This window comes from Equus caballus, chromosome 25 (genome assembly GCF_041296265.1).
Source record: "Equus caballus isolate H_3958 breed thoroughbred chromosome 25, TB-T2T, whole genome shotgun sequence".
Classification (NCBI taxonomy): Eukaryota; Metazoa; Chordata; class Mammalia; order Perissodactyla; family Equidae; genus Equus; species Equus caballus.
The window spans coordinates 11,814,768-11,838,268 of NC_091708.1; the positions used below are offsets into that span (position 1 = coordinate 11,814,768).

Consider the following 23,501-nt stretch of genomic DNA (forward strand, 5'->3'; position numbering starts at 1 on the left):
CCTCATTTTTTAGATTCTCAGCAAAGACACAGGCACCATTTAGGAACAAAGTGATGCTGCAGTTACTCTATAAAAAGCACGATGGGGCCGGCCTGGGCAGTCCTGCCTGGCCTGACTCGTCTTCTGGATTTCAGGCTACAGTGCGTGGATCGGCATGCTCTATGTGGATCATTATCATACCAACGCTGTGCTCGTCAGCTTTTGCCACATCCTGATCACAGGCCACAGGGAGAGGAGGCTGCAGCAGGCCATCAAATACTGGTACCTAAACCAGTCAGCATGTAAGTCTCCTGTTTGAACCTACACTGGGGTTGGACACCAGGAAACGAGCACCCCGAGGCTTCTCTGGGATCCCTTAGATGTCCCAGGTTACCCTTCCCCGCCCCCCTTCCTCCTCACTCCCTGCCCGGGGAAACCTTCTACCTGGGAGACCAGGAGGCTTAGTCCCGTCAGCCTGGCTCTGGGCCCCTGAGGCCTTGTGTCCTTGTCCTTCTGACTGGGCTCTTCCCTTTTTCTGGGAAATGAGCTCTAGTTCTGCTGGCTGGGTCCTCCTTTCCTCAATTGTTTGAGACCCCACCCATATCCCAGGCTGCAGGCCGCATGCCCTCCAAGACGGCACTCAGTTTGCCCACCACAAGCTCTCCCTGCCCCCAACTCCTGCCCCCTCAAGGCTCTATACTGTCTACTGCCACCCCTGTTACTCTGCTCTGCCTTCTGCTGGGAAGCCCACGAGTTAGCCATGTCTTGTCAGCACCGATCTGGACTGTGTTCACCACTGCTGCCACCACTGCAGATACCCATCTCTGTGGGACAAACGCACATCCCTCCACCCGCCCTCATGTCCCCAGGAGTCCTGGTCCAGCTCCTTCTCCCACACCTCACATCTACCAGGCAGCTTTCCCTACAGCCTCACAGAAGGACAGAGACAAGCTGCCCCTCGTCCTAATCCATCGGCTCTGATTCTATCCTAGGTCCCCGCGTCTCAGCCAGGTCCAGGACGAGGTGGCTCCTGCTGCAGACCCTGATCAACAACCCCAGACTGGTCACGCTCAGAAAATCAACAGCAGGTTATGGTTCCCAGGAGTTTACCCAGATTCTGTTGACGTGCTCAGAACACTGACACTGACCTCCAACTTTGCTACAAGGCCATTCCAGGATCACTGCTCCTGAGAGAAGGCCCAGGCTACCCAGCAGCTGTCCCCTGCAATGTGATGCGATGCACAGCCCCTGTCCATGCACGTGGCACACAGCACTGACCAGGATGGCAGCTGGGCTAAAGAATGAAGTGTCAGGTCTAATTCACTCCCTTGGCAAAAAGATCAAGAACTAAAGAGAATTACTCTTATACAAACTTTGCCCAATAATGATTTCCACTATCCACTGTTAGGAGGCAGCCTCGGACACTTCCATGGTGAGAAGCACTTAGTTTGACCACAGGATGGAACTTTGTGTCACTGAAGAAGGTGGGAAAATTTCTCTATCAGGAGAGTTTAACTGTTTGATGCAGTTTTTCTCTGGAAGAAAGTATGGCCTTAATGCAACAGGGTCCTCGTCGCTTCCTCCTTTCCAGGCCTTCCTCATGGTGGTGGGAGAGAAGGAAATCCATGATACCAGCCTCCAATCTGGGAGGGAGAGCTGGCACACACTGAGCTCTCCCTGCCAGGGCCACTGGGATGAGGGACAGATCCGAACTGATCTGGGTCTTGGTCACAAAGAAGACGCACAGATTCTCTCTAGCAAGGGGGCATCACCTGGGAAAGCTGCCTATCTGAGGAGGCAGAGACAGGATGGGCAGGCATTCCGGATGGGGGACAAGAGCAAGGGTGTGGGAACCAGAAAGGCCCACGCATGTTTGAGGAGGGGGAGCCCCCTGGTGTATGCAGTGCAGGGTGCTGGGGGCTGCTTAGACCATTCCAAGGAGGCCCAGAGGCCAGGCTGGGAGGCCTGGACATTTCCTGTTGTGCAGAAGGCCCAGTACTTACCCAAATTCTTCACACCCAAGCCTAAGATCTCTGATAGCCTGGAACCTGTACAAAGTCTGACCATTCAAAGTCACTCACGAAGCCTGTGCAAGTGCCAGGAGGACCCACCAACAGGGTGAGGGAAGTCCCTGTCCACCTCCCAAGTCCCAGAGCCACTGAAATTCAATAATCATTACTGAGCACCTCCTGTAAACCCAGTCGTGTTGGTTGCTAAGTGTGTCTGCCATACTTCTCTTTTAACTTAATCGCTGCAACTAAGCTTTGTCATTCTGCTTTTAGAAACTGAGAAAATTGGGACTCAGCATTGGGATCCCTACACCACCGCCGTCTAGCTGTGTGACATCAGCTAAATTACTGTCTTTCTGTGCTTCCTTTCCCCCTTATATATAAATAGGGAGTAATACCTGTAACATCCAAAATTATTTTGAGGACAAAATGAGTTAATACATATAAATACTTCTAAGCTTGTACCTGACATATCCTAATCTCAATAAATATCAGTTATTGTCATTTGTAATGTTACACATTGTGGTGATCTGATTTATATGTGCACAGCTCTTGCTGTGCTCTCAGCTCCATGAAGAAAGGGGCCTGCAATGGTCTTCCCTGAGGTAGTTGCCTTGCAAATTACTGTGGATTCTCCTCAGGACCTACACTCACCAGCCCTATTTGCTTCTAGACCTATTAGTAGATTCAGCCCCAGAAGTCACCATGGCCACCAAAGCAGAGTGTGGGGGTTTTTCCACGGCCAAGTATATGGACCCATATTCTGACAAATCAAAACTCACCTGTGATCTATCAGGTCCCAGCCAGGGAGGAGTGGCCACGATGTACTGACAGAGAGGCTGGGGGCCTCTAGGGAATTTCTGTTCTAAAAGAATTGTATAAGGATGTGCAGGGATGCTGGAAGTCCTAGTTCATAGGTAGCATAAACGTTTACGAAAAGAGGCCCAGCTTCAGCCTTAAAAGGTACATCACAAATCTTTCCCCCGACATGAAACAAGCAGGAAAAGGAAATGGAAGGTCATGGACAAGGATCCCAGGAGGATTCAAATCTAGGTGAAGAGTGATCATGGAGCCCCTAGAGGGGACTGAGGACAGAAAGTCCTGCCAGCCCTTAGTCCATCTGCAAATTATCTTCCTCTGGCCTCGTCCTCTCCACATGGAATGTTTGCTCTCCTTAGATTTTTTCCCCACTCACTGCTGATGCAGTTCCAGAGACTGAACTAGAAAACCGTAAGTTTCTAATATTTTGCCAAAAGAAACCTCAACAGGAGAAGCAGAAAATGTTCCCTCTTCCTCCACAGTGTAGAAAGGTAGCCACTGTCCTGGGGCAGAAATGGGCCTGGCAAGTGTCATTTTTAAAGACACCCAAATGTCAGTAGTGGTTGCTCTGCCTGTGAAAGTACCTTCATCCTCTAAATCCCAGGAGTTCTGGGGAGCTGTCTCTGCTCCTGGCCCAGGTTAACGATACTGAAATGAACATGTCCTCTGAGGAACGGGGTTGTTGGGGGTCTCCTTCCATAGCCAGGGAGGAGAGCTGGCCCTTCTCCCTTCTCCCACATACAATAAGCTGATGACCCTGCAAGATTTCTTGGTTCAAGGAGGAATGTGAGAGTCTGTATCTCATTTAAATTAGCATAGGAAGGGAAAGAACAAAACCTCAACTCTCAGGCTGTAAAAGGAACAGGATGTTAATATACTACTACTCAAGTCTAGCATTTACTACTTACAGTAAATAAACACTGCTCTCCTCAAAAGATAAACAGGTGCTGGTGAAGAGCAGCAGCAAGGTGATGCAGGGTCATCCCCTCTTCTCCTGGCCTTCAGGAGACCCCAGGGAAGGGCTCACGATGTTCTCCTTCACCTTGGAGCAGGAGGAGCTGGCCCAGTGTACCCCGAGTGCCCCAGCTGTGCCCCTACTTCTGAGGGAGAGGTCGCACTTGAGCTGGTCTCAGAAGACTGACGTGCCACTGGTACTGGGCTCTGTGGTGGAGGCCTGGTGGCTAGACAGAAGACAGGGACGGCCCACCCTCCCCAGCCTGTCCCCACTGCACTCTGAGCTCCAGGCCTGGTGCTCAGTGCTCGGTCAGTCAACAGCACCCCATTTGTCCCTGCCAAGTGAGCGATGATTTAGCATCACTCATTTCACAGAGGAAGAAACTGAGTCCCAGAAAGCTGAAGTGACTCACCCCAGGCACAGGACTGGTCAATAGTGGAGCTGGGATCTGACTCCCCAAGACCACGCTTAGCCCAAAGCTTTACTGAGCCCTTAGGATTCAGCCACTGCCAGCCTGGACACTCACTTGCACCTGAGCTCAATGATGGCCAGTTCTTCTTGGCTTTCAGAGTTCTGCTGGCCAACTAGGACTCCAGGGCTAGCCAGGGCTCCAGCTGGCAGGACAGGCTGTAGCTACAGGACAGAGTGGCGCCTGTGAGCCTACCAGGAGCCACACCTCAGATGTCCCTCCCAGGGCCTGCCCAGCAGCTGGAGTCCAGGTGCACCAGATGTCGCCATGCAACAAGGTCTGGGACTGACCCGGGGCCATGGCTGCAGACTCTGTGGAGCCGGCCACCAGGGAGAGTTGGCCACAAGGGCAGGGTCTGTCCCTGTCCTCACCCAAGTTCCGCCTGGCTTCACCTCTCATTCTCGCTGAGCTGCTGCATGTCCTGGAACCAAGCCCCAAATCGCTCCTCAGGCTCTGTTGTAATGATCTGCAGCCACCTGGAGCAGCAGAATCTCTCATTACTTTGTATTCCTGGGGCCAGAGGGAAGGACAGAATGCAGACAGGGCCTGGGTGGGGCATGCTGCAGGGGCCTTGTTGGGGGTGAGGAGCGAGGAAGCGCTCCGTCCTGGGTCTTTGGTCACATGGGAACCCTCCTCCTCTCCAACTCAATCCTGGTCCAACCTGTTCTCAGACATGGGTGTAAACAGCCCGGCCTCCAGAAGTTGTCCTTGATGCCAGCCCCCTTCCCTCCCCACCAATTCAGTGGGTTTCCCACTTCTCTGTTACCAAACTCTCCCAATAAATGTGAGATGTAGGGGATGGGGCAGGGAGCATCCTGCCCAGAGGGTCTCTGATTTCCACTCCTCTCCCTTCCCCTGCAGTGAGTGCCACAGCTACTCACCTTATTCCTCTTCTAGAGGTGGATCTGATTCTGAGAGCCAGACAGCCAAAGTCCTTCAGAAAGAGCCCCCTAGCCCATACTAGCCCCCATCCTCACATTCTCATGTTGCACTACCACTAGCGCCCTCGAGGGGGCAGCACACACAGAAAACGGGCTTGGACCTAGGCCAGGCTCTGGGCTCCAGGTTGGTGGGACATGGATGCTGAGGCTCAGGGATCTTCTAGCCCAGCTCTCTCTGATGACAGACAGGGAGACAGGCCTCAGGCAGGAAGAGACTGCTCAGCCACTTATGTGCTGCCAGACTTGGAGGAAGCCAACGTCTGTCTCCTCTCCATGGGTACCATCTGGGGGAGAGGCTGACTCCAGCTCCCACAAAACCTTCTGCAGCTTTGCAGCCAGGTGGCTCTGCTGCTTTGCCAGCCTGGGGACTGGGACGGGTGTCTTATGCACAGCCTCGGTTCATGCACAGTGGTGGCTGAGAGGCTCTCAGGACAGGTTTGCCAAGTGCTGAGAGCTCAGGGTTCAGTGCGGGAGCTCTCCTCCTAAGCCTCAGGATCCTGCTCCCCCCTGCTCTGCCCTAGCTCACCCACCTCCAGATAATCCTGCATCACAGGGTCCAGCATCACTAGGTCAGTAAGGAATGTGCCAAGGAAAGGGACAACACCCTGTGCCATCGGGGTGGGAGCAGTAACGAGCTCCCACTCTCAGGTGCCCCCATGCACCCTGCCCTGAAAACTCCTCACCCTCGACCTCCCAGCCCACCCCAGGATTCCCAAGTGGAGCAGCCTTCCCTCACTTCCGGCTCCCCTCACCCTCTAAGAACACCAGATTCCTCCTAATCACCACCCAGGGTCTGCTTTTGGCAAATCACAGGGCATGTGGTCTCTGGCCTCTCCCCATTCCCAAATCCATCCTGCACCCAGCTCTTCCAGGCCCTCCTCCTGGTCACTTCTGATGGAAAATTTCAGGCACTGTGCAACCAGGAGGCAGGGCTGGAGGAGGAAGGGCCCTCCTCTCTTGGTTTGGAGATCTCCAGCACACATGGACGTGGTCCGTCCTTTCTTTTGCACCCCTTAACTGGCAAGATGAGGCGGCCCAGGGCCCGACCTGGCCCTCTCGCCTGTTTCTTCTTGGCCTCCAAGGCAGCCTTGGCGGGCTCCTTTGGTTACTGGATTAAACAGCTCGTCTGCTCCTTTTCTTCTAGGGCTGTTGGGCAAGGCATTTGACCAAATGGGAGTTGTAAGAGCCGCAACTGGGGTTTGGGCTTTGGGGTGAAAATAGGTCTGATTTGGCTCAAGGCTGCTGCGCTGTGTCAAAGGAGAGAAGAACGCCATAGTTTAGAGGCAGCGTTTCCGGGCATTCTACAGTGGGCGGGCATTGAGACTGAAGGCCTGGGTAGTAATGCCATGTTATCTGCCTTCTCTGTGACCAAAAAATCAAGAATGGAATTCAGGCAATACCAGGTCCCTTGCCAGTTAGAATCTTCACGTCTTCCCAGTCCAGTTTCCCACAACCTGCTCCACCTGGTACACTGCTGCTCATTCTTCAGTTCCTAACTTCCAAGAGCATATCTCACCATCCTCCGAGGAGGCTGTCGACCCGTCGAGGGCCTGGACTGTGTCTTCATCACTGTGTCCCCAGTGCCTAACATGGCTGATGACCATGTGCGTGAAAGATCACGCCCCTAGTAAGCGTCAGGGTGGAATCCGAAATCTCTGTTGCCAGATTCCTTCACACTTCTCTCTCATGGGACCAGCCCGCCACCGGAGCACTGGGCCTTGTCAACTGGTCGCCGTCTCTGCTCGGTCCCCAGTCGGGGGCTGCATGGGCGGAAAGGCTGAGGATAACCCTTTACCGAAACGATCGAGTCAGCAGCTCAGCGGCGCCCTCGCCCACGTGGCTGCACTTGGCGGCAACCCCAGCACACGGCTGAACAATTTTGCTCCTCCACGGCTTTGGTACGGGCGTCAGAGAAACAGAGAAAATGGGTTCGGCGACCAGCATCACATCCAAGAGGGGAGGGCGGCCAGGGGGGCCGCGAACCCGCAGACTACTCTCGGGAAAACTGAGCCCAGCTCAGAAGCCGCTCCTCACCTCGCAGCCTCTCCCTCTTCTGAGACGGGCCCGGCGCGGGGCCGGCTTCCTGCCAGTCCTCCAAGGCCAGGGCGTTTAAGCAGGACGGGAAGAGAGTCAGAGAAGGGGGCGCGGGGCCAGGGCTGAGCCGGCGGGCCGCGGCTCCTGACCCAGCTCGGGCGGCGCCTCTCCGTCCGCCCGTCTCGGCCTCAGCCGTCCTCTCCGGGCCGGGGCTGACCCATCGCGGAGACGCAGCCTGAGGACGCAGACAGCTTCCTCCTGAGCGTCGGAACGGAGACCGGGAGGCGGCGGCTGCAGCGCGGGCCAGCGGGGGAGCGAGGCCGAGGCGGCGCAGCCGGGCAGCGGGAGGCAGCTCCCGGGCCGAGCCCCGGCGACCCTGCGGGCGCGAACACCGGCGCCCCGGCAGCCGCGAGCGGAGCCCCAGGCGCAGGCGGGCTTGGGTCGCGGGAGGCCTGGCCCCGGAGGCGGACCCGGGCCGGGGGCGCCCCCGAGCAGGCCGCTCCCTGCCGGCGGCCCTCAGCCTCCTGGCCCGGGCGAGAGGCCGGGCAGAAGCCGCCCCCCGCCGCCACCGCCCCGGAGCCCAGGAGCCCGGGAGCCCGGCGCCCATTGGCGGCGGCGGCGCGGAGGCCCCGCCCCCGCCCCCTCCGGGAGCCGCCTCCGCCGCCGCCACAGCCGCCGCCGCCTCCGGCCCGGGCCCAGCCAGCGCCCGCCGCGCCGGAGTCGAGGCGCCACCGGGGCCGCTGCCCGCGGGCCCGCCATGAGCGGAAGCCTGCCGCCGCGGTCGCCGCCGCCTCATCAGCCGCGGCCGCCGCGCACTTCCATCCCCCGTCGTGGTCTCCCAGGCCGGGCCCGCCGAGCTCGGGCCCCCGCGCCGCCCGCGCCCCCCGTCGCCGCACCGGCCCGAGCCCGCCGCCGCCGGCCGCCTCAGCCCTCCGGGCCCCGGGCCTCTCCGGGCGGGCGCGCAGGGTGGCGGCGCCTGCGGCCGAGCGCCGGGAGCAGGTACGGGGGCGGGAGCGGGCCGGGCGGGAGGGCCGTGGGGGGCTCTCGCGGGCGGCGGCCAAGGGCGTGCGGTCCAGCAGCGCGGCCCCGCCGAGGAGCGGAGCGCGGGCGGGGGAGCCTCGTCCGGCCCGGAGCCCTGGGAGCCGGGCGTCCCCGCCGCGCCGAGCGGCTCACAGAGCGTTTCCCCCGGGGCAGCCCCTCCCCTCGGGCGGGCAGCGCGGGAGCTCTCCCGGTCCCCGCTGGGCAGAGGGGGAAACTGAGGCTGCCGCGGGGCAGTGACTTGCCCAAGGTCACAGAGCCGGTGAGAGTCGTAGCCTGACTGGGACCCGGGCCCCCTGGGCCGGCGCGGGCCCGCGCAGGGCGCCGGGGCGAGGAGGAGCTCCCAGCCCCCGAGAGCCGGGAGGATCGCTCAGGGAGCAGGGGCGCCGGTCCCGGTCCGGGCACGCCCACCCAGCGCCGTTCGGGCTGGCTTAGGAGGAAGGCTCTCCTGCGGGGCGGGACGGAGGAGCAGGGCCCGCTTTGGGGGTCGGTGGTGCTCTGGGGAGCCGATCCGGGGAGCCGCAGGGGGGAGACTCGTGTAAGGGGTGTGCTCTGGGGGCGAGGGCCTCCTTGGGCGAGTGGGGCAGAGCCGCGGAAACTTCTTACTGCGGGGACCGTTCGGTCTCTGCCAGGCCCCCTTCCCTACCGCTCCGAGGGCTAAAGCATCCCCGCTGGGCGCCAGGAGGGAGGCCTGCCTGCCTTTGTGGAGGTCCCCGGGAGGTGTCTTTTCCACGAAAGGGCCCGAGGTCCGTTCATGCCCCAGACAGGAGTGCGCCTGTGGCCCTGGTAAAGACGCTTCTGCCACCGAAGACCGAATGAGTTTTTTCCGGGTGGTCTGGACCTGGCACACTTGGAGAACCCCCCGAGACAGGACAGCTGTCCCAAGCGAAGGGGGACAAGTCGCCCGCCTGCCTGGCATGTAACGCAGGGCCGCGTACTGCAGGGGATTCCTGTATTTGGGGTGGGTGATGGGAGGGCTGTTTTTACTGTGGATGCATCTTGGAAAGGGAAGGAAGCGAGGACGTGGAGTTGGAGAGGAGAGGGACAGGGTCCTGTGGAGCTAGGAACCAGAAGCTGGAGACTGGGGAAAAGGGAGAGGCTATTTCGTCATTGAGGGGGAAGGGAGATGAAAGGGTTGCGGAAGGGAGGGGGGACAGCGTCTGGTCTAGAGAAAAAGATGGGAACGTTTCAGAGGGAGCCCGACTTGATGAGCTTGAGAGGAGTCTGTTAGCATGGAGAGTGTTTAGAAGGTGGAGTAATGGGTATTGCTCTGCAGTCACTTTATTTTCTTTGCGTAAAGACTGTTGTGGTACTTTTATGTCAGTGTTTTAGTTTTCCCACTCCCCATCCCTGTTCTCTCCCCTGTTCTAAGGCCACAGGCCCATAGTATTGTCTTGGAAGTAAGACTTGCCAAAAGAGGAAAAGGAAAGACTAATTAGCAAATGCGTTAATTAGGGCCCTCTGTCCAAGATGATTCCTTATTTAACTCAGCTGTTTTCTTGGTGCCCTCCTGCACCTCAGCTTTCCAGCTGTGGTGGCTGTTGGCAGGGTCCTTGGGGAAGAAGTGCCCAGAATCAGACAAGATGGGTTAGATTTTCCTAAACTGAGAAACACCTATTTGACACGTGCATATAAAAGCAGCAGAATTTCCTTGTAGAAGACTTATAATCAGGGAAGTGCAAATTGAAACAGCAATGAGATGCCATTTCACGCCCATGAGATTGGCAAAAATTAAATGCTGCGATAACCAAGTGTTGGTAAGGTTGTGGTTACATACTGCTAGTGGGAATGTAACTGGACCCAGCCACCTTGGAGAGCAGTATAGTGATGTCCAGTTGAAGGAGGGCAAACATACCTATTTACCCCAAATGTCCATTTCCAGGTATCCACTCTAAGAAACTGCTGCACGCTTGTCGGAGAGAATGAGTACAGGAATGCTCATTGCAGCTTAAATGTCCACCCACCTGGAATACACAGAATGTTAGATAGTCCCGCACAGTTGATGGTCTAGCATTGTGAAAAATAAACTGTAGCCACATGCATTAAAGTGGTTGACTCTTACAAATCTACTGTGGGGTGGGGCAGCAAGGAACAGAAGAATTCTTACAGACTGTTTCCACTTGCGTAAAATCTGCAAACATGCAAAATTATGTTGTTTGTGGCTGTGTACATACGAAGTAATAGTATAGCAACGTGCAGGGGAACGACTAACTCCAAATTCAGAGTAGTGATTATCTCTGGGAAGAGGAGATGAGGAATGGGGTTGGACAGGGGTACAGAGGGCTGTAGTTGTATCTGTAATATTCTAGTACTGAAAACCTCTGAATCAGATCATTGCAATTTAAGATTTGCTTATCTTGGGTGTAGGGTACAGAGATAGTCATTATATTATTTTAAATATTTTTCAGATGTTAGAAGTATTTCTCACATGCAAAAAATTTTTTTGCTTACAGGGCACAGGGCTTTTTTGCCCAGTAACAGGGAACCTCTAGCTACAGGCTCCCGCCCAGCACAGCCTGTTAGGCTGCAGCTGGCGGTCCTCTTCTCATCCTCTGACCTGCACAGCCTCGGTTGGTGATGGCTGCCTTTTATTTTGGAATTGCTGATAGGCGTGGAGGATTTCCCAGTTTCTCTGACCATTCTAGTGGACCTAGGTCAGCAGTTTGAGCTTTGTCAAAATATAAGTGCCCCAGGACGTTCTCACTTATCAGATGTATGGAGGGCCCCAGAAATCTGAGTCTGGAAAAGTTCCCCAGTAGATTCGATGCCCACTAAAGTTCGAGAACCGCCGCCTTAGCCTTCTGACGCTGGGCTGTACTCCATTTCAGCTTTGCCCCAGCTAGCCCGCAGGCTGCCTTCTGTTGCCCCTCCTGCATGACTGGGACTAATGTGGACGCATGTGACACTTAGCTCTTCTGTAGGGCATAAAAGAATGATAGGGTTGGAAGCCATGGAACGTTAAGCCTTTTGTAATCCAGGCTATCTACTTCTCTTATTTCCGTGCAGGAAAGGGGCCCACCACCCACGGGGGGAATTGATCAGGTGTTACAAATTTAACCACGTGTCACTCTATGTGGTTTTATATAACTGTAGAATAGAACCGAAAGAAGGTCTGAGAAAGAAGGAGGGGCCGGCCCCGTGGCCCAGTGGTTAAGTTTGGGGGCTCTGCTTGGGTGGCCCGGGATTTCGCAGGTTCGGATCCTGGACGCGGACCTAGCAATGCTCATGAAGCCATGCTGAAGTGGCATCCCACATGCCACAAGTAGAAGCACCTACAACTGGAATTTACAACTATGTACTGCGGGGCTTTGGGGAGAAGAAGAGGAAAAAATAAATAAAAATTGAGAAAAGAACTGTCAGATTTGGAGAAAGTGAACCTGCAGAGGTGAGTGTCCATGCCTTCTTGTGCAGATGGTGGTGATTGTTTTAGTGTTTCAGCTTATGACGTGCATTCGACATTCAGCTGTTTAGGCCTGTTGTCTAAGATTATGGTCCTTAGGAAGCAACCGATTATCCCTCAAGATGTAGGAGTTGTCTTTTTCCCAAATTTGCTAGTTTTCCTTCTCTGCTAGACTGTTTTTGCTCTAGTCTTAATATGTGTAGGGATGAATTTGTATTAGCAAATGCGGGGATTTCCGGTAAGGAAATTTGTACAGTGCCTGTTTATTTGTCTTTGGTGAGGTGGTTCTTTCTGGAAACCTACTCTGGAGGTGCAGTGTTGCCCCAGGTACATTTTTGCAGGGCAGCTGTGGAGGGTTGTTATGCATTGGGCCCAGCAGAAGGACACTTGTTTTGGGTGGCAAGTGGGAGTGGAAATCCATTCTGTGCTCCCCTTACCAAGAGGAGCACCTCGTGTGGAACTGTGTCCCCTCAGAGAGGGCATCCCTTTCTCCTTCTCACGGAGGTGCTTTATGGACCAGCGTGGCCCTGCAGCTCCGGAAGTGTTGGTCCAGCTGTAACTAACTGCGGTCCACCCTCATCAGGGGCTCTGCAAAGAGGGCTGCTCAGGCTTGGGCCTGGGGCTGCAGGTGAGCTTTGCATGCGAAGGGACCTGCCCCTGGCTTTTCATCACCCTGCTCACGTGAACCAAAGAGGTCAGCTGAAAATTGTAAAATTTGTTATGGGGCTGGAGAAATAGGTACAGAAGAAACGATTTAGAAAATAACATTCTGTATGGAAAGACAGAAGGAGAGAGAAACCATTAAAAAGACGAAAGCACTGGGGAGAGACAGTGGCTTTGAACCACGTTTGTCTTTGCATTCTTACAGTGCTCACTTTCAGGGAAACACGATGTTATTTTTCTCTTCCTATTTCCCCCTACTAGCATTCTTGAATTTCTTAAGACCTGAGGCTTTTTAGCCAATTTTGAAATATTTACCCATTTGTGTTTTCCATTAAGTGGTTGTTTACGCTTCCTGCTGTTTCATTTTTTCTTGGAGAGAGAGGGGGTGGGGGCTGAACCAAGGACGAGACTGGACTTCCTACTGCTGTCGCACAGATTGGCAGCGTGGTTTTCAGGACAGTTGTCACGGCCGAGAGCTGTCCTGTGGGCTCATTTGAAGTGGTTCCTGTTGTCTTTTTAATTATTTTTAAACACGATTGAGAGTGATGGATAGAGAGTTTCCTGGTGCTTTTGCTGCTGTCTTGAAGGATTTTTTTTGAAGGAAATGTGTGTAAATAAAACTGAAAATGTTTAACGCAAGTGGTGTTATGCCCACACAAGGAGGAGAAACAGTCCTCATCCGCAGGCCTTACCCACAGGAGGCAGTTTGGTTTTTCCTGTTCGGCTTTAGTGGATCTTAGTGCTGTGCTAGGGCTGCTCAGAACACTCGCTGGAGTGATGCTGGGCAGGTGGAGGAGGAGAAGGATGGGACTGTCCCAGGGTTTATCCGCAGTTCCCTCCAGTCGCCATGTGGAAAGCTGTTACTGCATTGTCTGCTTTTGTGATAAAGCGTGTGTAGAAATAAGGGAGAGATTGTCACTTTTGAGGTATACGGTCATCTGACCCTGTTGAAGGAAAAAATGGAGGGAAGAAGTGGTAAAAGAGGAAAACTGCATCCTTGGAAGAGAGTAGCCGGCATTCAAGTGGTAGGACATTTTGTAGCGCTTTTGGGATGTCCCCTGAGTTGAAAGTTCCCTGTCCGCGTCCCTTCTGCTCCAGCACGGCTGATTTCAGTGTGTGCAGATGGGGCTCACTGATCTTCGGTTGAAACCTGTTTGATGGTCACAGAGCTAGAAAGTAGCAGTTTTGAAGAGGAGACTGAGGTAGTTAGGTAGGCTGAAAGTAAAACACGTATTCATTTCATAATGGCTTTTGCAAATAGGAGTTGGGACTCTCATAATGAACAAAAATTATTTTCATTTGGCTTTTAGGCTGTTTTATTTTTAGAATTTTTAATAGACTTGTCTTCCTGTGTAGATTTTTGTTGCTGCCTCAGTGCATATTTGAGCACCTACCGGGGGCGGGTAATCCCAGTAGAAGGCAGATTTCCTGTGGTGATGGCCTTGACTGTCAGAGACTTCGTTCCCTGAGGCCCTGACAGCAGCGCAGAGGGTGTGCTTCAGCCACTGCCTTCTTCTCTCCCTTTCTTCATGCTTCCTTCTGCTTTCTGGCCCTCTGGGCTTGGTGGTGATCTGGCCATCTGTTAGGAGAGGCCCAGTTCCCTCCTTCCCCCATGGGAAGGGTGCAGAGGCTTCACAGAGCCTTTTGACTGGGCACCCACCAGTAAACCCCTCCAACAGTATTGAGCAGGGCCGAGGGCCACCACAGGGCTCCAGCTCCTCTTCCTTCGTTGCTGCCTTTGTTGCCACTGCCCACTCTTTGCTCTGGAGCCTGGAAGGCACCCCTGTCACCCCCAGTCATACAAAGAGGCTTTGTGCTCTGAGGATGTTCTAAAGGCAGGATCGCTGTAATTATAATTCCCGAAGCACAAGCAAGCAATGGGGGCAGGCAGGGTAAAGATGGTATCCCAGGACTTGCTGGTAGGGAGAAGCCAGCGGGATGAGAAATCAGTACCGGAATGGATAGTGGAGTGTTGCTGCTCATGCTGATGGGAATGTGTTTAAGTGAATACATTTCAGGGTTTCAGATTCGAATACTTGCAAGATATTTGAAGCTTTAAAAAGCACAAGCCTGCTAGAACTTTTTTTTCCATTTTTTTGGTCTACAATTGTAACTAAAAAGTAGTTTAGAAGAAGGTATGTAGAAATCTGGGCCTACTTTACTATGTTTGTGTTGCCAGAATGATTGATTGCCCAAGAAACTCAAATACCCAGCTTGCTTACTATCCAAGGGATGCTCTTACTAATTGTGTATATATATTTTTTCAGTTTCTAAAAGTAAGCACTGACTGACACGTTTGGGAATCTGATTTTACACCTACCCCCACCAGAAAGGAGACAATAATCTGGGGATACGTGCTTAAGAAACTCTTATCTCCACCCTCCTATGTCATGATCTGTGGGCAATCTTTCAGTGAACACTTTTTTTCTTACTATGTTAACTATTAGTATATTACTCTTACTGGTGTCACAAACACACGTGTTTTGTTTTTTTTTTAAGAAATGCAGCAAACAGTTGACTGCAAGGGTTATCTGTAGGCTAGTGGACTCTAGTCGTCCTTACTCAAGGTGAGGGGAAGGGGTCCTTTTTGTTGTGATTAGCGCTGACGCCTGTGGTGAGTGAAGCAGCCAGGTGGATAGTGTGTAGGTTTCCATGGAAACCCACAGCTCCTGTGAGCTGCCCCTTCCTCTAATTACTTGTTGGAGGCGGGTCAGGAGTTGAACCTGTATTTTTACTGTCTAGCATGATTTTGTCTTGTTTGAGGAAATCTACCTTTTTTATTGACAGTTAAAATTGTGTATATTTAAAGTGTGCAACATGATGATTTGATACATGTATACATTGTGAAATGATTACCACATCTGGTTAGTTAATACTTCCATCACCTAACATACTTACGTTCTTTTTGGTGAGAATGCTTAAGATCTACTTGCTTTGCAAATTTCAAGTATATGATACAGTATTATTAAGTGTAGTCACCATGCTGTACATTAGATCCTCAGAACTTTATTTGTCATTCATCTTATAACTGAAGGCTGATGCCCTTTGACCAGCATCTCCCCATTTCCCCTACTTTCTAGCTCCTGATATCCACCATTCTCCTCTTTGTTTCTATGAGTTTGACTTTTTAAATTAAAAAAAATTGCGTTTTTAGATTCCACATACAAGTGAGGTCCTGTGGTATTTGTCTTTCTCTGTTTGGCTTACTTCGCTTAGCATCATGTCCTCCACTTTCATCCATGTGGTCCCAAATGGCAGGGTTTCCTTCTTGCTCATGGCTGAGTAATATTCCATCGTCTGTATATACCACATCTTCATCCGTCACACACTCAGCTATTGTGATTAATGCTGCAGGGAACAGGGGAGTCCAAGTATCCTGAGGAAATCTTCCTTAAATTGTTTCTCCACAAGACTGCTGAGTAGTCTATTACAGCGATATTGCTCAAATAATCCTTTGAAGAGACCATACCAATTTGACAGCTAAATTTTATGAGATTTAATAATACACGAGGATCCATTTTATCTGGTTTTAATGAAAAGTAAGATTAATCCCTACCTCCCACCCCCACTGTTTTGGGCAAGTATATTGATCAGCAGTGACTTATGTTTTAGCTTAATTGTAAACTCTCATTAGGCTCCTTCATTTGCTTCATTTATAATATATATTTCCTTCAGGGATTAACCTCTTTCTCTGCTTACTTCACTGCTGTCTGGTGGCCACTAAAAGTAATGATACGACATTTATAGAATGCCTACTGTGTGCCAGGCACAGTGAGGATGTCAGATGATTCAGATATGCCACAGTTCAGCGACAGATTCTGACAGTGAGTTAGCAGAACAATTGCGTCTTTGGGTCTGCTAACCCTCATAAGAGGCAGAGAACATCAGAATTGCATTGATAGTGATATGATATAGCCTTGTAATTAATGTTGCTAAAGCACAGATCTAATCAGATCGAAAATTTAAGTGGCTGCCTTCTAAGTAAAAGAACTGTTTTTTGGTCTGGCATTCAAGGCCAGCATAATTGGGTTTGGGTCTTCATTATTCCCAATTTCTACGATTCTTCCTCATGAACATTATTCTCTGGGGAAATAGAATGCCCTTTAGTCCATATGTATGTCTCTTTCTCACCTCGGTGCTTCGATTGTTACTTCAGCTCTTGGAATGCCTATCCTCCTTCAGCTTTTCCAAATCGTACTTATTTCTTAATATCTAGAGAATATGGTCACTTACTGTATGCTTATTACATGCAAGGCTCTATTCTTTGTGCTTTACCTGGATTAATTCATTTAATTTTCACTACAGTCCTCTGTGGTTGACGCTGTTGTTGTCCTTATTGTGCGAATGAAGAAACTGGAGCACAGAGAGGTTAAATAACTTGCTAGAGATGCTGCAGCTCTTAGGAGTGATCTGGGATGTGAACCCAAGCCGTCTTGTTCCAGCGTCTGTGTTTTCAGCCATCATGCTTTACTGCGTGTCACTGTATAGATAGCCTAAGCAAATTTAGCAGCTAGTTTTGGGAACAGAAGATTGAATATAAGCAAAGGCGATCACTGTTTTAGCTGCTAGAGAGAATTTGTACCTTGGTCCTCTTGAGAAATATACTTCTTTTTTTTTTGTAATTCTGAATTATTTTGTTAGGATTATTTAATTCATTTTTCTCAGTCATTCACGAATTTTTCACGTAAGGAGTAGGAGTACCTGCATTGGAGAGGGTTCACTTTAGATTGGACGTATTTAAATTGCTTCTTAGAAAATCTCCCGTGTTCTATGATTCTAACCTTAGGGTCTTAACTGAGGGCTTATTTGGGCACTTAAGCAGATACAAAACTTCTCAAGGAAAAATTTGGCCCTACTCAGAGGAACTTCTGAATCCCACCTTTTTGTGGCTATGCGTACCCCTCCCCCGGAAAGCAGTGCAAGAATGGATGTTAAACTTCTTTTCAGCCTCTTTAATTTTCAGGATAAACTCTGGCTTGTCACAAGCTAAAGCATAAACATGTCCCTTTATTCAGTAGCGTGGAAGATGAGCATTTCAGGCGCCGGTTGGAGAGCCTGCTGTAGGGCTGATGCCTGAGACAGTGGATTGTTTGAGGATAATGTAGCACAGCGCTTCCCAAATGAGCTACTTCAGAGTTGGTTGGAATGCGTGTTAAAAATTCTCTGTCTTTATGTGGCCTAAAGTTGGAATCTGAGATTGAGTAAATTTTCTCATAAGCTGTTATAGATGGTGTTTCTAAGATTATTTCATCTATATTATGGGCTTAATAGGCATTGATGGGCCATCTATTTCGGAAATGTTCTATAGGAAAATGGAATTCAGAGGTCAAAAGTAGGTACAGTACTTAGAAACGTTTGGAACGTGGCCTGTTTTTGAGTCAAACTCTGCCAAGTCAATCTTTTCCTCCTACTTTGCTTACAGATACCTAGAAAGGAAAAATTAATTTTCCACCTTTCACGTTGCTAAGCGATATATGGAATTAATTCATAGGAGGAAGATATTCTTCCTATTCAGGCAGAATAAAAACTGAGTAATCCAGATAATTGAGGAATTTCCACCCATTTACTGGTTTGAGTTTCTTTAAGAACGTTAGACTCAGAACACATCTAGAGTTACAGTATGTTTGCGGGCTTTAGTGGAAGAAATTATTCTTGACTTTCTTTGCTGTATATCAATATGAGTAATAAACTCTTGTGATCTAATTATCCAATATATCTATTAAAAGCTGTGTGTATATTGCTGAAAACAGGCATATTCCATGCTATTTTTGAGCTTCAACTTTAAATAAAAGCTACCATTGTGTGCTTAAAAGAACAAGAAATAAACCCAAAAAAACAACAAGGGCAGCAAGGCAACCATTTGCCTTCTTAAAATGAATTTGTGTGCAGTTCATGAATTTGTTAATTTCTATGTTGACATCAAAACTAAAATCAGAATTTGACTCGAGAATGTTTAGGTAATACTGTATATATTTTGAGTCTAACTTTTGGTAGAAGGAATTCTTTGAAAAAATGAACTCTGTCTCAATTGACATGAGTGATTTTAACGTAAGCAATTCTGTGGGATGGGAAGGGGGTAGAAATCAAACTAGTTTTACCATACCCAAATCTTTTTATAGCACATTCGAGTTGTCAACACGTTTCCTTTACAAATAAAATTGTTTGATAGAATAATTGTATTATTTTTCCCAGTACGATGTGATTAAAAACTCAAGGCCCAAATTTATTTTAGGGCTTGATTAAAAGTATTTGCTGGGGCCGGCCCTGTGGTGTAGTTTTGAGTTTGGCATGCTCCACTTTGGCAGCCCAGGTTTGCAGGTTTGGATACTGGGCATGGATGTACACCACTGGCCAGACATGCTATGGTGGCAACCCACATAGAAAATAGAGGAAGACTGGCACAGATGTTAGCTCAGGACAAATCTTCCTCAGCAAAAACAAAAACAAAACTCAAAAAAAGTCTTTGCTTCTATGGAAGAAAAGTTATCAAATTGAATTGGGGCTTTAGAATTTTTGACTCCGAGATTGCTTTAAGAAGGGAGAGAGGCAAGTCACATTGGGTCTGGGCCCCACAGAATTGACCCTCGTACTTCCTGGGTTAGGAAAGCTCACAGAGGGGGCTGTGTTGCCCTGGTGGGGCCACAGCCTAGGAGGAGCTAGAAGTGAAACTGGAAGTGCGTTAAAGAAGCAGATGGCGGTATCAGGCTGCATCGTCCGGCCAGGTTGAGCAGGGAGAGACTGATTCTCAGCACAAACGTTACATGGTCCACCTGGCAGACTTCTGGGAAGGTCAACATGTTCGTAGTCAACTCGGGACAGACCTGAGACTCAGTGGAGGAAAATGAGAGAAGAGCAAAGCGAGAGGTTGAGGCAGCGGCCTTGGGGTGCAGGATTTCAAAGAAAATTTCTGAGCCCTTAAGGGAGGCTGCAGGAAGTTAAAGGCGGAATTCTGGGGACGTTTCCCCCCACCCCCAAAAGCTGTGGAAGTTGAGGGCAGATGCACTTAAGGTGAAGATACCCTTATTAGAGCAGAAAAGGTGTATCCCCTTGCTTTGTTTTAGCACGATAGGTTCCCACTACTGTACTGGTGATACAAAAAAGGTTAGCTGGTCTTAGGTAATTTTTTTATGCTTGGAGTTAAAATTGAAATTCACTTATTTGAAAAGAAAACTGAAAACTTATGAAATAACACTGACACCTAAGAGCAACACATTTCCAGGGTGGTTTAATGGTAGTTATGTTACTACACAAAGGGCCCGATCTGCTGCCTGCAAGACAATGCCAGTCATAAAGAGGCAAGATCGGGGCAGAGAAAGGGCATTTTATTACAGCTTGCTACCAAGGGGAAACATGGCCAACTAATGTCTGAAAGAACCATCTTAAGGGGGACACAGAATCTTGAAGCAGTTACATGGGCCAGTGGGTTATAGGGAGGGGGTGAGGAATGTCGACTCTCTGGTGTTACAGGCTGGGAGTCGCCACACCAGATAGTCTGTCTGTTGAGGGGTCACCTCGTTCCTAAGGAACTCAAAAGAACAAAGCTGTCATCTTCTTGCAGCTGAGATTTGCATGCACAAGTGGGGGTCATAAAATCTACAGAACAGTTAGATCTCCTGGAGGGTGCATATCCAGCTGGGTTAGTCAGAGGTCATTCAAAGTTACAATATGGTTTCTTTTCTACAATATGGCTTCCCTTATGTCAACCTTGGGTTGAGCCAGTATCAGTTATGTGCTGTCTGTCACAAAGAAAGGATGACATTGCTAACATGCTCTGCGTAACTAGGGCATGCCGTGCTGATGTTTTCCCCCCGGGAGTGATAGATTCAAATTCAGAGAGATTAAAAGCCACTGCTCTTTCTGCTGGCCTCCTCCTTCCCATCCCCAGAAGCCACTCATAGATCCTCTGTGTGCAGGTGGTGGGGGTTATATGGACTGGGGTTGGGTTTATGGCTCTGAGGTGGACCAGCGCTTCTCACACTTTGCTTATACTTACTTATACTTTACTTATACATCACTTGGTTCTTGTTAAAATGCAGATTTCCAGCAAGGGCACAGGGGGGGATGGTGAAGTAGTTCTGAGTAGCCAGTGGAGCAGTGGCTCTCCAACTCTAGCCTGCAGAATCTTCATGCGGAGGGCTGGCCAAAAGGGAGTTTACTGGGCCCACCTCCTGAGCTTCTGATTCACCTCACTAGGGTGGGCCTGATACTCTGCATTTTAAACAAATTCCTGGGAGATGCTACCACCCTGTGGGGAGGGGCATATTTTGAGAGCCACTGAGCTAGAGTATAAATAACCCTGAGGAGAATCATGGCTTTTTGAGCATTCTTTTATAACTGAACTGAAAATGGTGGAAGAAGGGTTGCAGAAAGTAATAGAGGAATCAGTACTGCCATGTTAACCTAATAACGCCTCATAAAACAATCCTGCCGGCCCTGGTGGTCCAGTAGTTAAGTCGGTGCTCTCAACACCTGTCGCCCTGGGTTCGTTTCCCACACGGAACCACACTACCCATCTGCTTGTCATACCACTGTGGCTGCACGTTGCCATGATGCTGAAAGCTATGCCACTGGGGTTTCAAATACCAGCAAGGTCTCCCGTGGTGGACAGGATTCAGCTTCCTGGAAGGGTGGAAAGAGTACTAAGTTCCAGAACGCTTGGGTTCCAGGCCCTGCTCTACTTCCAACTGGCTGTGTGATCTTCAGCAAGTCCCTTCTCTTGTCTGGGCCCCACTTTCCCTCCTGTACAATGAGAGGATTCTTCTGGATGATCTAATAATCTCTTTCCTTGCCCCAGCCTGCCCTTATCCCTCGTTACACCACCCCCTGTCCAACTGGCCCTGACGTTCCAGAAGCAGTCTTGAACTGAGCTTTGAAGGACCCAGGTGGCACTCACAACCCATCTCTGAGTTTCCTCCTTAGCTCTGGGCCCTGGGCCCAAGTCCTGATAGGGTACCTGGCTTTGGCAGGTCGGAGCCTTCAGAGGGCAGAAAGACCCTGAGCCTCTGAGGAAGGCCTCAGGGGGACCTGCATTGTGATGACCTCATCGACTCTATGACATCATCCCCTCTCCCATCCTCTACTCCTCCCCCGTCAGCTGCTCTGCACACAACCATCAGTCTGAATCCCAACGGCCTGAGAAAGTCTTCTCTCCAGTACCTGCTGCTGATCTTCTGCCTCAGCTAGCAAGAAGCACCATGAAATGGGAATTCACTGAGAAAAACTACGACAGCTTCCTGCTGCAGAAACTGAATGAACAGAGGAAATGCAAAGAGTACTGGGATGTGGCCCTGACTGTGGACCACCATGTTTTTTATGCACATCGCAATGTACTGGCTGCTGTTTCTCCAGTAGTCAAGAGCCTCATCTCTAGTGATGAAGTGAAGACCACTGATGAGCTCTTTATCACCCTTGACCCCAACTACCTGAGTCCGGCCACGGTGGACCAGCTCCTGGACTACTTCTACAGCGGCAAGGTGGTGATCTCAGAGCAGAACGTGGAGGAGCTCCTTCGTGGGGCCCAGTATTTCAACACACCACGCCTTCGAAACCACTGCAAGGACTTCCTGATTAAGTCCATTAGCCCTGTCAACTGTTTGCACTACCTCATCTTGGCCGAGATGTTTGGGCTCAAAGAGGTATCGGACTTGGCGTACTCAGGCATCCGTGACAACTTCCACTACTGGGCCAGTCCTGAGGGCTCCATGCCTGAGGACTTCATGTGCTGTCCGCCTGTCATCTTTGGCCGCCTGCTTCAAGATGAAAACTTGCATGTGCTCAATGAGGACCAGGCTCTCAGTGCACTCATAAATTGGGTGTACTTCTGGAAGGATGAGCGGGAGAAGTATTTCAAGAAGTTCTTCAGTTACATCAATCTCAATGCCGTCTCCGATAAGACACTGATGTTTGCCAGCAACAAGTTGATGGACATGGAGAACAGCTCAGCCCCTGTGACCCTGATTGAGAGTGTCCTTGTGGAACGACAGCAGGACAGGCCATCCAGCCTGCTGAGCTACCAGCGGAAAGGGGCCCTGCTTGATTCGGTGGTCATCCTAGGTGGCCAAAAGGCCCAGGGCAAGTTCAATGATGAAGTGTTTGCCTATGTCATCCAGGAGAACCTGTGGTTGAAGCTCTCAGAGATGCCCTATCAGGCAGCAGCACTCAGTGCCACCTCTGCTGGTCGCTACATCTACATGTCTGGTGGCACCACAGACCAGATTTCAGGTCTAAAGACAGCTTGGCGGTATGACATGGAGGGCAACTCCTGGACCAAGTTGCCTGAGCTGCCGCTTGGTCTTGTCTTCCACACCATGGTGACCTGTGGGGGGACAGTGTACTCAGTGGGTGGGAGCATTGCCCCAAGGCACTATGTCTCTGACATCTATCGTTATGATGAGCACAAGGAGGCCTGGTGCCTGGCAGGGAAGATGAGCATCCCTATGGATGCCACAGCTGTGATCACCCACAGTGACCGGAACCTGTACATTGTCACTGGACGGTGCTTGGTGAAGTGCTCCATTTCCCGAGTTGGAGTGGTGGACTGCTTTGACACCAACACTGGGGAGGTTGTCCAGAGTATCACCTTCCCCATCGAGTTCAGCCACCGGCCCCTGCTCTCTTTCAATCAGGACAACATCCTCTGCGTGCACAGCCACTGGCAGAGCATGGAAATCAACCTACAGAAAATCAAGGCCAACAGGACGAGCATCTCACTGCCTCTCTTGCCCAACAACTGCCCCCTGGATGAGTCCCATGCTATATGCTCCATCGGAGACGGCAGGGTGTTTGTATGTGGGGGTGTCACCACAGCCACTGATGTTCAGAAAAAGGACTGCACCATCAATCCAAACGCCTACTTGCTGGACCCGAAGACAGGCAACTGGAAGACCCTGGCCCCCCCACCAGAGGCACTGGACTGTCCCGCCTGCTGTCTAGTCAAGCTACCTTGCAAGATTCTTCAAAGGAATTAAACCACTTTTAGTTGGGAGAATAATTAGATGCATTATTATCCACAATTTAGTGAGAGGGAGAAGGAGAGGAAGATGGCCTGTGGGTTCCTTATTAGTGTTCCTGTCTGTGTTTGGCCCTGAAGGGGAGATCCTGGGCTAGGGCTGCTGTCACTGGAGGGATCCAAGCTGAGGTGGAATGGAGTTCCTGGTGGGGGGGACTGAGGCTTCTCTTGGGCACTGGCCAAGGG

The 23,501-nt window shown here is 50.8% G+C and overlaps 2 protein-coding genes and 1 non-coding gene across 3 annotated transcripts in view; all 3 read left to right on the forward strand.

Moving 5' to 3' along the window:
* Nucleotides 1-2,504, forward strand: part of LOC100630443 (stimulated by retinoic acid gene 6 protein-like) — a 30,791-nt gene extending 28,287 nt beyond the window's left edge. The window contains exons 10-11 of the mRNA XM_023629545.2: nucleotides 135-281; nucleotides 972-2,504. Coding sequence (XP_023485313.2) covers nucleotides 135-281; nucleotides 972-1,120 — 296 coding nt within the window. The 3' untranslated portion in view covers nucleotides 1,121-2,504. The remainder of the gene's footprint in view (nucleotides 1-134; nucleotides 282-971) is intronic.
* Nucleotides 2,505-9,950: 7,446 nt separating this feature from the next.
* MIR9031 (microRNA mir-9031) lies at nucleotides 9,951-10,095 on the forward strand. The gene has a single exon (NR_128045.1). It is a non-coding gene; the product is annotated as a microRNA mir-9031 (primary transcript).
* A 1,648-nt stretch (nucleotides 10,096-11,743) lies between these two features.
* On the forward strand, nucleotides 11,744-23,294 carry LOC111770646 (calicin-like). The gene has a single exon (XM_023629544.2). It carries the CDS (start codon nucleotides 21,502-21,504, stop codon nucleotides 23,272-23,274), a length of 1,773 nt encoding a protein of 590 aa, XP_023485312.1. The 5' UTR covers nucleotides 11,744-21,501; the 3' UTR covers nucleotides 23,275-23,294.
* The last annotated feature ends 207 nt before the right edge of the window (nucleotides 23,295-23,501 follow it).

Bases quoted from the DNA above. Each gene is read 5' to 3' on its own strand.
- LOC111770646 (XM_023629544.2), top strand. From the start codon at position 21,502: ATGAAATGGGAATTCACTGAGAAAAACTACGACAGCTTCCTGCTGCAG.